Source organism: Melanerpes formicivorus, unplaced genomic scaffold, assembly GCF_026170545.1.
Source record: "Melanerpes formicivorus ecotype bairdi unplaced genomic scaffold, bMelFor1.0.p_v2 SCAF_165, whole genome shotgun sequence".
Lineage (NCBI taxonomy): Eukaryota > Metazoa > Chordata > Aves > Piciformes > Picidae > Melanerpes > Melanerpes formicivorus.
Window position 1 is genome coordinate 501423 of NW_027142517.1, and position 15526 is coordinate 516948.

Consider the following 15526-nt stretch of genomic DNA (forward strand, 5'->3'; position numbering starts at 1 on the left):
TCTGCTCTCTGAAGTGTTGACTTCTATTACTTCTCTAAAAAACAATAAATGTTTTTTGCCTTTGCCACTAGGAGGGGAAGGGATCAGATACTGCACTGCTTTTGAGTACAGACATAAGCTATGGTGTGCAATATACCTCTCTTAGCCTGACCTGCACATTGAGTTCAATACGTGATACCACGTCTAAAAGAGTACCTGACAAGTTCCTAGATGGAAAGACAAAACTTTATTAACAGATACATAAATTTAGTCATTTCAGCTCAGAAATGGTTCCAGCTACAGCACATTATCATTTGCAATAAATAACATTTTCTAGAAAGACTCCTAATAGAAATTCTGTAAATAGCTCACCCAGCCATCCAGAGAGAGAAGCGCTCCTGTACAAACTATGCATGTGTGGCACATCTGCCTGGGATCTGTAGCCTATGCAAAAGAAGAAAGAGTTTGCCTTTTCATGCTCCTTTTTGACATTTTCTTTCTGAGCTTTAAGGTTCCCTCCCTTGCCATGGGGAGTTCAGGACCTAAAAGGCATGGGAAATGGGTTCTCATTCGCTGCAGAAGCAAGGAATTAGTATTCTAGTTAGGGATCAGTGATAAACAGTAACTGGTGTAAAGAATGTAATTCACCTCTAATCTGTTTCTCTTCCTCTAGGAATGTTTACCTTTCTTAAACCTCACATAAATGGTTCAGGAGACTTAAAAGTAGCTGTCACTTTATTGCTACCATGCCAAAGGTCTAGCTGACTACAGCCCAGTGTCAGTGTATTGATGGGCAAAAGTAGTTTCACTTGAGGCTTAAAGACTGGAACAGGCTGCCCAGAAATGCTGTGGAGTCTCCTCTGGAGACATTCAAAACTCACCTGGATGTGTTTCTGTGTGACCTCTCTAGCTGATCCTGCTCTGGCAGGGGGGTTGGACTAGATGACCTTCTGAGGTCCCTTAAAACCCCTAACGTTTTGTGATTCTGTGAAAAGAGGAATAGAAAATTTGCCTGAACATCAATTAGAACATCAGGGGCAAATACAGAAATTGTAATTGTTATGCACATTGTGGTTGGATGTTTTTTGATTGTGTTTTTTTGGTTGATTTTTGTTCTTGGGTGTTTTTTTATATAAGTTTATTTTTGTGTTGGGATGGAGTCTTTTCATTGGTCACTTTTGGGGGTTCTTTGATTGGTTGGTTTGGGGGGGATGACTTTTTCTGGTGGGTTGGCTTTTGGTTGGTATTTTTTAAACACCACCATAATCAATAAATAAATCAATAAATAGCCTAACCTCCCCAATACACAGTTAAAACTTAGCTTCTGAAGAAAGCACATTATCTCGCTAGTGAGTATGAGAAAAACATGGAAAGCACCTGCATTAGTTCTTTTTAGATCTTCACCACCTCTCCCACCACTCTGACTCCTGCAGCCACACATCTCTCCAGAGAAATGCAGGGCTAGGCACAGGATAAATGCTCCTCTGCACAGCATTAGTACCCCTGAGGACCATTCCTGGCTGAATTTGAGAATCAAAGGTATGAAACTAGTTATGTGCATGCTGTGTTACTGCAACCTTTGGCTACTGGATTCCTTGCAACCTAGACAGCTCTTCCAACAAGAGAAGAACAGAAGCCACAGAATTCAACTCAGCTACTCTCTCATGTCACACTTTGGGTAAAGATGGAGAAAGCCAAAAAACTCTCCATTGAATTACTCTTCACGATGGAGGTAGACCTTATCCCTGCTCCCTGACTCTTCGCATCTGCTCCCCTTAATCTCTCTACTCTTTCACACTTCTCTCGTAACAGATTCTCCACCACCAAATTAAAAAGTTACACAAAATAATCCCAAACCTCTCCAAAAGGCTCCCAGGGGAACATGGTCTTCATCATTCCTTCAATTCAGCCCAACAGTCCAGCATGTCAGCAAAGGACCCTCAGGAAAGGCTGACAGCATGGCCAGACAGAACCACTGACACAGATGCCCCCATAAATAAGGCTCATATAGAAAAGTCAGGTCTTCAGTTTGGGATTTTACAAGCAGTATTGGGGGTGTGCCTTTTAAAGCCTAACAAGCATGCTGTGCAAAATTATCCAGACTGCAAACACCAGAAGTCCAACACACCCACCCTTCCCAAACGCCTCGAGGGATCTGTTTAGGCCAACACATCTAGCACTGAATAGCCACAGAGGAAAAAGTAAAACAATCTACTGTTCAAGCAAAAACCTTTTTCAATACCACTTCCCATAACAACAAAGGCTGAAGCTCCCATTCCACATGGGTTTATTTTGCCACAAGCACTGCACTACACAAGCACCTGGTGCATTCTTTATGTGAGCACTGAAGATGACAGATGAAAACTCATCTCAGCTGAGGGTTCTCTCTTAAAAAGTCCAGAGATCCATAAAAGTGTACTCTAAGCAAAGGGTTATTTGGGATGCTCAAAATGTTTCTGAAGGCAGTTCCACTAAGTCCCACCTCTCTGTTATTGGTCCCTGCCTGGGCATAGCTGACCTTAGAGAACCAAAGTACCTTCATCATTACAGAAGACTGGACTGGACTTTCTTGCAGGCACCATACTGTCTATGCAAATACAGCAAACATTGCATCCTACAGGACACAGATGCATGATGTTACTTTACAGGTGATTTAAGTGCAAGTGCTAATTGTAAACATCCTTTGAAAACAAAGACATTTCCATCTGATGAGCATTACCCTAGAAAAGAAAGTCACAAAGCACAGTCAGAGATAAGTACAGTGCACTAAAGATGCTCTCTCTGTGTTCCAAACCTAAACTGAAAATAAAGAAGGAGCCTCTGGTCACATATAGGTCTTTGTAGTTAGAAGAGAATTTATCTATGTCATGGGTTGAGTTGCATCTGCTGATGAGTATTCAGTACCATATTAGCTTCAAAATGGAAGTGCTGGCTGGAGCAAAGTGTCATGGTGCTTGAAGTTCAGAGGCTTCCTGTTTCCAGTTTTAGGCTGTTGTCTTTTCTGACGGGCTGGATGTGTGCTTGAGGGGGTGGGGGGGCATTTTATCGCTGGCTTCTGCTGCTGCATCTGCTGTGCTTTTCTGCAAAACAGCCCAAGGTAATTGTGCATCACATCATCTGATCAAACTCCTTATCTCAACCCAGGGTTTTATTGAGTGTTGTTTTCCCTCCTATCTGTGTGTGCGTGTACGATTCACTTGGACAACAGACGGTGAAACCAGGACAATCCATACTGGCTTTCACTGTTTCAGGTCAGCATCATAATCACTGTATTCTCTGAGACAGAAACAGCAGCACAGGTGTCATGGGCTGAGCTGAATATTCGCTGCTGTTATTCAAAACCATCTGCCTCATGCCAGCTTCAAAATCAAAATGCTGGCTGGAGCAAAGTATTCTGGGGCCTGAAGTTCAAATTGTAACATGAGAAGCTTCCTGTTCCACTTGCTGCTTTTGGGTTCCATGACACAAATGTGTATGTATCTCAGTTACCATCATTGGTAGCGTAATAGTCTATCTGGTTCTGTAGCAATGATACAGGAAAAAAAAGTCCTTCCAAGGTTCAGACAAGCATTCAGCATGGAAAGTGAAATAAATAAATGTGCTTTTCCTTGTTTTAATAAATGGTGTCCAGAGGAGTTGGCTGACCATCCTTCTTTCCCCTAACTGTGCCAGAAATTTACCCTTTTATCTGCAATTGCTTGTATTTCAGGAAGCTTTTAGCTCTGGAGAAACAGAGTTGGGCCAGCATGTGCTGTATTTTGTCACTCATTCAGTTTATCTGTCTTTGGAGCTGTAGTTGAAGGAAACTCCATTTCTTATGGATCCATTTATGAGAGTTTTAGGATTCTCTCTTTCAATCTTTTCTCTGCAGAAGATCGTGTCTTGATCACTGTCAAACTCTGACTCAGAGACCATCAGGCTGGAGTTGTGTTCTGTACTTCTGTGTTTTATACCTGAAAAAGTAAATCAAATTCATTAGAAAAGTTTCACTTTTTTAGTAACAGTTAACCATCCTCACCTTTGCTGTTACATGAAAGAGAAGTGAAAACATTGTCTGCAATTCAGCATTAACAGTGTGCACCACTGCCAGCATCAATACAAAAAACTGACTTAAGAGGCTGATCACAGACTGTTGGGCAGATGCTCTTTTGAATTCCCTGCAGGGCCATCAGTTTTTGGCTCTGAAATTTGAGTATGTGCACTTCAATATTAAACAACTGGATGACCTTAGTACACATATAATGTATTTTTAATAGCTTGAATCTGGAAATTAGTCTGTTGACTCAACTACCTGATTAACGTGAGTAGCAATGGAAGGTCATGGTTTCTAGGACAGTAATTTCTCAGGTTGATGTTATATCCCTGGATTCCAGTATTTCCTCTGCTAAAAACAGATCTGAGGTAAATCAAAATACATGAGAACAAAGGGTAGCAGCTGCAGTCTACTGATGTACCATTTATGTGCTAGAGGGAACTGCTGTGCAGCCATAAGAACAGCTCCAAATTAAAGCGTGTGTAGGGGAGGAGGGTTTACATGGAGAAAGCCTGTGAGACAATTGTATGTTCTCAACGAAGATAAACAAAAAAGCTTAGAGCAGAGGCTGAGCCCAAGGCCTCATGGAAGAAATGAAGTGATTCTCCCCCAACCATTTCATTGTCTTTGCTTGCCTCTGCCATTCCAAAACTTGACTGCCGTCTTCTGGGCTTCTCCTGACTGCAGGAGTCAATTCAAAAACATTGAGTGGAAGCTTGGTGAATGAATTCCCAGATGAAACGGAGAACACTTACCATATTTAGGTCGTAGCTCCATTCTTTCCTGCTCATCTATGTTATCAAGGATAGTATATTTTGTTTTCTTTCTTATCTTTGTCCTCTTTCTGCTAAAAAGAAAGTTACCACAAAGACATTTAATTCTCACGTACACACAAATCCACTCTCCCTCCCTTTTTGTACTCACAGCTACATACCCCACTACAGAGAACCTCATTGTATTTTCTCACACAACTAAAAAGAGCTGTTCCAATTTATACCTGTATAAAACATCAGCACAACCTGGACCAGAGGGTATAATTTATTTTCTCTCTGATACAGAGATGAAGAAAGCAAGAAAGACTGACTTGCTTTCCCAGGCCACAGGGATTCACTTTGTTCAATTTCAACGCAGTAAGGAGAGACAAGGTAGACATACATTTAATTGTTTCTAAACAGAATTTCTGTGAGAATTGGTTAGTCTGGGGTTTGGGTTGGGGTTTTTTTGTTTGCTTGGGTTTTTTAGCTGAGAGAACTTAAGTGCTACTTGTCTGGTTATGCTTACAGATAAGAACAGACAAAAATGAAGATAGCCTCCCTCATATATTCCATCTGCAGGGTCAAAGGCTCAGTGGTCTACAGGCAACCCCCCACTTGTTTTTTCTCCACTAAAATCTTTCCCCACCATCTACCTCCATAATTCTTAAAACAGTACAATCTTGAAGCTATTTGCAGTAATTACTCATCTGCTCATTAATACAGAAAGTAAGTCCTGAAGATAGAGGAACAGATGCAGAACTGTTTGTTGGATTGGATTGAGAATTGGATTAGTTCAGTGTAGTGCTTGTGCTGCCATCACCAGCACAAACAGATACTCCTTTTTTCAATGGAAGTGTGTCTATACAGAAATAGCTGCAAGACAATCATCTCATGTCTGAAAAGAGTTCAGTGGTTTAGTGCTAAGGATTGGACTAAAATGTGGCAGTTGTGTGCAGTTTTTAGAATAGAATAGAATTAACCAGGTTGGAAGAGACCTTTGAGATCATCAAGTCCAACCTATCATCCAACACTATCTAATCAACTGAACCACAGCACCAAGCACCCCATCAAGTCTCTTCCTAAACACCTCCAGTGATGGTGACTCCTCCACCTCCCTGGGCAGCCCATTCCAATGGGCAATCACTCTTTCTATGAAGAACTTCTTCCTAACATCCAGCCTAAACCTCCCCTGGTGCAGCTTGAAACTGTGTCCTCTTGTTCTGGTGCTGTTTTGTTTTTTTTGGTATACATGCCTTCAAAAAGAAGCACAAATCAAGTACCTTTTGCAGCAGTAGATGCAGAACCAGGCAAGTCCTACCATGACCACAATCAAAATAAACACAGATACAGTCACATAGAGTATACTCCACTCTGTAAACAGAAACACAACAGATTTTTGTAAAGTAGTAAGAACAGGACAATTTCTAATACAACTCTATTAAAATAACAAATCCTGAGGAAAGGGGGAGTGGCAACAGGAACCCAGGGAAATTTAGCTCCTTTGTATTCTCACAAGAATTCCTAGAACTCTCAAGCTTCCAGATTGAAAGTGCATGTTTAATTTTCTTCCACTCCAATACATTTTAACACCCCATCTATGTGGAAACTGAAAGTCAAAAGGGCGCTGTTACCACATCAGTTGTCATTCTGTAACTGAAATACACATAGATATTGCTGGGCTGGAAAACAGACACACTCTTTTACTCTTCCCTCAGCATCTACCTCTGAAGGGTCTTGATTCTGACAGTAAATAACCAATGCTTTTACAAGATGACAAATTATTCTTTAAACACATCCCACAAGACCCTAACTCACCACAATTACTCTCTCCATCATTTAAATAACGATCAATCAAGTTTTCCATCCACAGATGGTAGCAAATGCAGCGCTTTGTTATGGGGTCACAGCGTCCATGTCCAGAGCATTTTAAAAGACAGGCTAATAGGAAAACAAAAATAGGGTCAGTTGTGTAAATGGACTTTTCACCTAGCCTCTCACTCTGTAGGGCAGTACAATCCAAAGCCCTTCCCTGCCACCGGTGAAGCAGGGCTGGGAGGAAGCAGAGAAGCTGGGATGAAGGGGACCAGGGGTGAGACATCTTCACCCCCCAGAGTTGTAGGTCAGTAGACCCCTTTCCTTTAGTGTTACATGCTAAGTAGATCTACAGCTCAGCAGTCTGCTGTCTGTGAATATAAGAACAGATCTTATGCATACAATATTGAAACTGCAGGCAAGACAAGAACTGTCTATTCTAACTAGAAGTAAAGATGAGTTGAAGTTATGGAATTCAGATCTGCTGATGTCTTTTTGACATATGAGTAAGAACCGCCAAAGTTCCTGAGAACACTGATACTTTTCATTTGTCAGGTACTAGAATGTAAGCATCATACCAATAAACTAAATTATTTCAGTATTTCCAAAGAATATTTGAAAACTGAATTACAGACTCTGAGGCCAGAACATTTACATCCCTCATGAACTTCTGGCAGTACCTATTGCTAGATCACTGCATCATATCAGACTAAAATAAAGTTATTTCCCTTAAAACTTGAGTAGCAGATACACTATGTCAAGAAAAATGTTAATACATATTTTCTAGTGACAACTATGCATTTCAGCAATCCAAGTACCTTTACAATAGAACAACTGTACCTTTCAAGGGGTAAAGACAGACAGAGTTTACTACTTTTATTGCCAGAGCTTGTTCACTTTGTTTGCATTTGGGTCATTATGTCCTGATTTTAAATTACAGAGAAGTCCTATGTGTCATATCCATGCATCATAAAGGGTTCACATTACTAGTGAAGTCTAAAATAGGCTCAGAATTTCAAGCCTCTTTTTGGGGAGAATAAAGAGTTCATTATATGAAACCCCAGCAGCCTGTCTACATGACAAATATTAGAAAATGAAGTTATAACACAGTAATCACCTAACTGTTTTGCCCGATACAGACAAAACCAAGTTGTATTACAACCCTATTACTGAGCACTAAAAGCCTTGAAGGAAGCAGAGCCATTAAACATTCTCTATTACTGCTGTATTAAGTTTTGTGTATTTTCCAGCAGAAGATGGTATCAGTGGGGTACCTTTACCACTATTCCCTAGGCCTTCTGATGCAGGACAGATTAACAGATGCTTTTGCCTACTGTTACAGATGATGTATTTTAAAAGAACATGAGTGTCTCCAGAGGAGGGCCACGAAAATCATCAGGGGGTTGGAACACCTCTGCTACGAAGACAGGCTGAGGGATCTGGGGTTGTTCAGCCTGCAGAAGTGAAGGCTCCGGACAGACCTAATAGTGGCCTTACAGTACCTGAAGGGGGCCCACGAGAAGGATGGAGAGTGACTGTTTCCGAAGGCCTATGGAGATAGGATGAGGGGCAACGACTTCAAACTAGAGAAAAGCAGATTTAGATTGGATGTTAAGAACAAGTTCTTCACCATGAGGATAGTGGAACACTGCAACAAGTTGCCCAGGTAGGTGATTGATGCCTCATCCCTGGAGATATTCAAGGTGAGGCTCAATAGGGCTCTAGGCGGGCTGATTTAGTTAAGGATGCCCCTGCTTACTGCAGAGGGGTTGGACTACATGACCTTTGGAGGTCCCTTCTAATCCAAACCATTCTACAATTCTATGATTCTAACTGGCACCAGTCTACCACAAATGAGTAAGCATTTTAAGCACTGTGTTGAACATCATCTTTCAGAAAGCTACATTCAAAACCCTGACACCAGACAGCAAATAGAAAGCCTTCAGACGCTGATTTTAGATGCTGTGTTAGCCAAATGTCTACAAAGTTCAGAGACAAGCAAACAGGATCCAGAACATACCAGCAGTGTCAACCCTCAGGACTTTATAAAGCAGGAAGTCAGCCTTCTCTTTCAGGAGCTGCACATGCAGAGTTTGTGAGACGTCCGATGCCTTGATCACCTTGGAAGAATGCCCATTTTGCACATAGAACACAACCGCGGTGCTGCAGAAAGAACAGTGATGGTCACAACTGTGGTCAAAGGTCACTTTTGTCAGACACCCACAGTTTACTTGTTTCTGGAAAGCAAGTGTCACCATTGGTAAGTTTAGGGAACTCTGTGTGGGGGTCAGTTAACTATTTAGATGGCATGGACAGGAGCAGCAGCAGTTCTCTAGTTTCTCAGTTCCACAGAAGAAAGGTGAGGACAACAGCAAATGTTGCTTTCCCCTCATCTTCCTGAATCTTGCTGTAAGCAAAGTATGTACATTTTCTTTCCCCACTTTTGTCTAGAACCTGTCACAAAGCACTCTGAAGCGTTTGAGTAACTTTAGGAAACAGAATTTAGGAGGAGGTAAAGCTCAGAAGCAAGGGAGGGAGGGAATTTCATGTGGGAATTCTCCTCCCTCGCCTCTTTTTAAGCTGGATGGTTTTGATCTTATCCTGTATCAGACACCTCAGGTAAAACCTTTATCTGAAAAGCAGCAATTGAAAGCTGTGATTAAAAAAAATGACAACTATAAATACCAGATTTTCAAAACTTTAAAACTTTAAGGTGCTCCCCAAGAACTAAACAGACACCAAAAATGGGGTTTTAATTACCAAATAGCTATGAATAGTTCTACCAATCATGCTGAGAAGTTTCACTGAGTACACACAGCCATCTCTAGCCCTCTACACCAAGTAGAGCAGATATTTCTACTTCAGAGTAAGATACCACACTTAGGAGTATCCACTGGGCATTCTCTGGAAAAAAAATATGGATTTTTGTCACCAGTTACCTGGGGAAAATGTTTATAAAAGTACTTGGAGTATCAAAAAGAGATCAAGTAGAAGAGGAATATGAAAGGTCTGATCAGAGGCAGTATTAGCTTCACTGTGAGAAATCTCTTGTCTCCATCCAGCATTTGGGAAAAATAACAGCACTGTATGGAACAAAACCACTGAAATATGTGCATGCACTTTCTTTAAAGGAATAAACTGAAGACAACTATAGATATTTTTAAACAAAACATTGCAGTTCTAAGCCTCCACAGATCTTCATTGATTTTTTTTTAACACAGCATAAGAAATTACTCTTTTAAAGCATATGCTGCTGAGAACTCTAGGATTTTTTATCATCTTAGGAAAGATTATTTTGATATTAATTATAAACTGTGAAAACACCAATGGAATAGAACAGAATAGACCAGACCAGGTTGGAAGAGACCTTCAAGGTCATCACATCCAGACCATCATCCAACACGCTCTAATCAACTAAACCATGGCACCAAGCACCCCATCAAGTCTCCTCCTAAACACCCCCAATGATGGCGACTCCACCACCTCCAAAATCACAAATCTCCCTAGCACAGCAGAGTATCTTTGTACCTTATATCTGAATATGCTTGTATCTTCTGAACTTTGATATCTGAATCCAAAACATTCAGCAACACAGCCAGCTGTCTCACCAGGGTGTCCTTCTGCTGTTCACTCAGCTGTCCCACTCCAACTTGCAGGATCAGCTCCACCAGACCACTCCTTTTGGGATCTGACAGAAGAAGAACATGCCATTCTTTCAAAGCCTGGCAAATATTTCAGTATCAACTGAAGACAACATGCAGTACTCCAAAGTATTCATTAAATATGTATTTTCCCGCGTAAGGCCCATATCCTTTATAACGCAACCTTTTTGTGCTCTCAGAGCAGTACTTGGCCTATGTTTTCATATTCCCTCTGAAACAATCCTGATGGGTTCCAAGGACATTGAGATTCTTGAATGTGTCCAGAGAAGGGCAACAAGGCTGTTGAGAGGTCTCGAGCACAAGCTCTATGAGGAGAGGCTGAAGTAGCTGGGATTGTTTAGCCTGGAGAAGAGGAGGCTCAGGGGAGACCTTATTGCTGTCTGCAACTACCTGAAGGGTAGTTGTAGCCAGGAGGGGTTGGTCTCTTCTCCCAGGCAACCAGCACCAGAACAAGAGGACACAGTCCCAAGCTGCACCAGGGGAAGTTTAGGCTTGAGATGAGGAGAAAGTTCTTCAACAGGGAGAGCTGTTAGTCATTGGAATGGACTGCCCAGGGAGGTGGTGGAGTCACCATCCCTGGAGGTGTTCAAGAGAGGATTGGATGTGGCCCTTGGTGCCATGGTCTAGTAGTCATGAGGTGTTGGGTGACAGGTTGGACTTGGTGATCTTTGAGGTCTTTTACAACCTTGTTGACTCTATGATTCTAAATGCTGCCGTTTTAAGATCAGTGGCAAGCACTAGGTGAGACTAATTCTGAGGTTCCCTGATGGTTATCTACTACTGGCTACCACCCATGAAAAGGGAGGCAGGGTTGGACTCATAAGGTCTCTTAAGACTGCATGGGTGAGTCATAATGAGGATGCTCAATCTGTGAAGGTAAATGTAGTTGTTACTTCTCAAAGTGAGGGTTCTGCTAAATACTACTTGAGCTTCTAGAGTGCCTTGCAAACAAAACAAGCTTCACAGATATCCGATGAGAATCCTGAGCCAATTACTGTGACTACATTCAACAATGGAGTGAGGAACAGAAATAAAATAATTGCCCAGGAGCCAGACAAACAAGAAACCTCTGACAGACCTAAAACTAATTTCCTGAAACCTCAACTTATGCTTCCATCGCTGTCATTTATCCTGCATCTGAAAACAAGTCTATATTCAAGTACAGGAAACCATATAGGAAAAGATTAATTCAAAACCCCTGAAATTCTTTGAGCTTTGTTTTTGTCCTTCAGGATGAAAGAAGGAAGACAAGCATAAACCCCACGCTTTCAACCATCAAACATACAGTCGCAGCATTTGTACCTAAACTTAATGCTCAGGTCCCATCTCTTTCCATTAGCAAAACAGATTAACCACCAGCAAAAAGAAACAAAACCCTACACTGAATGAAAAGCAACAAAATACTAATTAAAATATTAACTAGGAAGATAGATCTTTATTTATGCTGTCAGTAATGCAATGGTGTAGCTGGGAGTTAAGAATTCTGGTATACCATCTTCTAACACACTCAGGCCTACTGAGAGAACAGTAAGAGGGTATGAAGAGAGAGAGGTCTTTGTGCTTTAGCTTAAGAGAATCCTGTCACCATCAGGATGTTTAGGCTTGAGGTGAGGAGAAAGTTCTTCACAGAGAGAGTTGTTAGCCATTGGAATGGGCTACCCAGGGAGGTGGTGGAGTCACCACCCCTGGAGGTGTTCAAGAGAGGACTGGATGTGGCACTCGGTGCCATGGTTTAGAGGTCATGAGCTCTTGGGTGACAGGTTGGACTAGATGATCTTTGAGGTCTTTTCCAACCTTATTGATCCTATGATTCTATGAAGTATAGAAATGAAAAGGAGGACAAAGATGAGGTATTCACAACGTATCGATGACCTTTTAATTGCCATACCAGGCCGCACTTCAACTGTGGCTGAATCAATATCTGAGTCTCCTTTGGCATCAGTCACTTTCAAATGAAAAGTATAGGTTCCTTCCACTAAATTAGTTAGCTGCAGTACTGCCTCATGATCTGAGCCATGGATCACATCCTGGAGAAAAAAAAAGAGGAAAAAAAAGAAAGGTGTTGCGATGACGATACCCTCGGAGAATGTTGCAGGTGTGACTTTCAAGTCAGGTATAACAGTCTGAGTTCTTGGTTTGGCTTTTGGGACAACTGTGTTTATAGCAAAGTAATATAGAGGATGTCTGCACACTATGGGCATTTTCATTAGAAAGAGCTCCAGACAGCATAGCTGCCATTCTCAAGTACTCGTCAGCCTGAAAATCTGAGGCAGTCACTTCATTATTCCTCATTTTCACTTAAGCCATGCTTTAATTCCCAAAGTATTTTCTTTCCTTCAAATTCATGTATTTCCAACTACTATCTCTTCCAGCTATATTCAAACTAAACCTCTTCAATTCTTCTCATATCCTCAAGTGAACTTATAGAAGCTTTGTTACAATTTTACTCTTTCACTGCTCCCAGTTCTTGCTGATTTCTTCGCCATTGGAATGTGCTGCCCAGGGAGGTGGTGGAGTCACCATCCCTGGAGGTGTTCAAAAGGGGGATTGGATGTGGCACTTGGTGCCATGGTTTAGCAGTCATAAGGTCTTGGGTGACAGGTTGGACTTGATGATCTTTGAGGTCTTTTCCAACCTTATTGATTCTATGATCTTTCTGACTGTAAAGAGCTGTCCACAACACTTTGTGTAGGAATTATCAGATCTTTAGTTTATTATCATGCTTCAATTTATCATGAGATGCTTCTGTCCCTGCTTGGAGAGCAGATTCCACTGCCCTAGTGACTGTGGTCTCTCAGGCAAGGTTAATCTAGTGCCAAACACCATTTTTACCTTAAACTGCAAATTTCATGTCATGTGGTACCAGACATGAATCCCTGGTCTTTATTGATACTTGTTCTCTCAGAGCCTTGCTCCTTTGGAATAGCTGGATTTCACAGAACTCTTCTCTCAAGCTGTGACAGTTTAGCCTGGTACTATCACAAAATACTCTTTAAGAGATACAACGTTATTTTTTAATCTCAAGTCCTTCCCAGCTAAGGCCACACTGATGCAGACCTCTTAACTACCGTATTCTATAGCTGTGCTAAAAATACAACATGCCCCTTGAACCAAGGCATCAGAGAGAGCAGGGGAGACAAATCAGAAACAGACAGCATGCCTAACAGTATGAGTTGTACCTGCTCGCTCTGCTGCAGTGATGTGACGTGCATATAACAAGAGTCAAACATGACTCATTGCAACCTTCAAGAAACTTACCCCAGCTGCCGGGCTTTGACCATCCCGAATCCACAAATACGACACAATCCCTTGGTCATCAGCAGACCTTGAGCCATCCAAGGTAACAGAGTTATTTGGAAGCACTAGAACATGCTTCCCACCAGCATGCGCTCGGGGTGGCCTGTTGTTTTCTAGCCATAAAAATAGTGAAGGAGAAGGACTTGCTTTCACAACATGCAAAATGTGACATGCCATTGCCAATTCACCCACACTGCAATTCTTTATCTGATGATTACAGGCAGTGACAACAGAATCTCATGTCAAAGGCACAGGGAAAAGGATAAGTGGGTGTACAAAATTTGCCTCCGGGACTATTACAACCTGACAAAAGCAGAGCTGCACAATGAGGAGGACAGCAGTCAGAGGTGCCATCCAAAAAGTTCTTTTCCAAAAAAGCATTGTGGGGTACTGTATTTGCAGTCTCACAATAACATGAGTGTCAGACCTTCTTGGGCAAGCCAAAGTGTTTTCTGCCTACTTAGAAACAGAGTCCGGCATGTGATTAACTTGCTGGGCTCCTTTTGTCTTGAGAATCACTTATTACTTAAGTGAAGCTTGTGTAAGGTCTTGTATTTTCACATTGTCTGTATTTAGGCAAAGTAAAATCAGGAAACTTAAACTCAGTTCCCAAATGCTTTTTGCTTTCCATTAGCAGTGCAATTAAGACATGCATTGGGAGTACAGGCAATAACCACAAACACATTCTCCTTCCAGAGAGAAATGTGTCCAGAGATGCATCTTGGCTGAGCTGTTGTCATGTGTTTCTGACCAAACACTTAAACTCTGGAACAGTCCAACCAATGATGCACATGGATAAAACTGACCCTAGCTGCTTCTTCAAGATTCATTTGTTCCACACTGATAAGATATGAAAAAGAAACAAGGCTGCACTGTTTATAAGAAATTCAACATCTAAGACTCTAATGCAACCCTACTATCATTTCATAAATGGTATAGGTACCACACTTGCAGAGCCAGAGTGCATTGCTCCCCCAAAAAACAAAGTGTGTAACAAAAAGCCAAGCTCTGGACCAAACAAGATTTGAACTGTATTGTGTCACCTTTTTTAAAAGGAGGCAATGGCCCAGGGAAATTGCTAAAATCACTCCCTAAGGAACAACATGAGGCAAAAGATGGTTGAATTATCACTATCTGCAAACTCAAGGATGCAATGATCTTGTAGGTTCAAGCCTGATAGGGTGGGGAGGGGGCTGGGAACCTGACACCCCAGATGGGCAGGAGGAGGACCTAAGGTGGGTGGGGAAATTGGACCCAGGAGGGTGGGAAACCTGACCCCAGGGGAGGGTCCATGAGTAATATTTATTCCACTCCCATTTCCTCTCTGGACTCTATATAGGGAGAGCAACTTCCTGATTTGCTCCCCTGCCTTCACAAGGGAGAGAGGGGAGCAACCTACATCTGTCCTGTTGGGTTTTTGGCTGTGGAAAAACCCAAATGGCAAGAAACATAAGTAAAAGCTACAAAATCTGTCGGGAGGATCTGACCAGACCTCTGTCAGAAAAGCAACTAAATTGACAACAGGTCTAGAGAACAGGTCTTATGAAGCATGGATAAGGAAATTGTGGTTGTTTGGGCCTGGAGAAGAGGAAGCTTTCTACAACTCCCTGAAAGAATCTCGTAGCAAGGTGGGAGTCAGTCTCTTCTCACAAGTAACAAATGATAGGATGAGAGGAAATGGTCTCCAGTTGCGACAGGGAATGTTTAGATTGAATATGAGGAAAAATTTCTTCACTGAAAGGGTTGGCAAGCATTAGAAGCATTCCTGCCTAGGGAAGTGGCAAAGTTGCCATCCTTGAAGGTAGATGTGGTGCCTAGGGACATGGTTTAGTGCTAAACTTGGCAGGGCTGTTAATGGTTGGACTTGATCTTACAGGCCTTTCCCAACATAAGTAATTCTATGATCTCACATAATACATACTATTATCCTAAAGCATGCATGCTGAGGGAACAAAACAGAAAACCAAAAAAACCCACCAGGGCAACTG

At 41.8% G+C, this 15526-nt stretch overlaps 1 protein-coding gene across 1 annotated transcript in view; it reads right to left on the bottom strand.

Annotated features, from left to right (window-relative positions):
- Nucleotides 1–221: 221 nt before the first annotated feature.
- The window catches only part of KIAA0319 (KIAA0319 ortholog), a 42090-nt gene continuing 26785 nt past the window's right edge, over nt 222–15526 (bottom strand). Inside the window, exons 14-22 of the mRNA XM_068169142.1 lie at nt 13500–13651; nt 12130–12268; nt 10108–10267; nt 8600–8742; nt 6583–6705; nt 6048–6138; nt 4768–4859; nt 2516–3932; nt 222–964 (exon numbers count right to left, since the gene is read on the bottom strand). Coding sequence (XP_068025243.1) covers nt 3754–3932; nt 4768–4859; nt 6048–6138; nt 6583–6705; nt 8600–8742; nt 10108–10267; nt 12130–12268; nt 13500–13651 — 1079 coding nt within the window. The 3' untranslated portion in view covers nt 222–964; nt 2516–3753. The remainder of the gene's footprint in view (nt 965–2515; nt 3933–4767; nt 4860–6047; nt 6139–6582; nt 6706–8599; nt 8743–10107; nt 10268–12129; nt 12269–13499; nt 13652–15526) is intronic.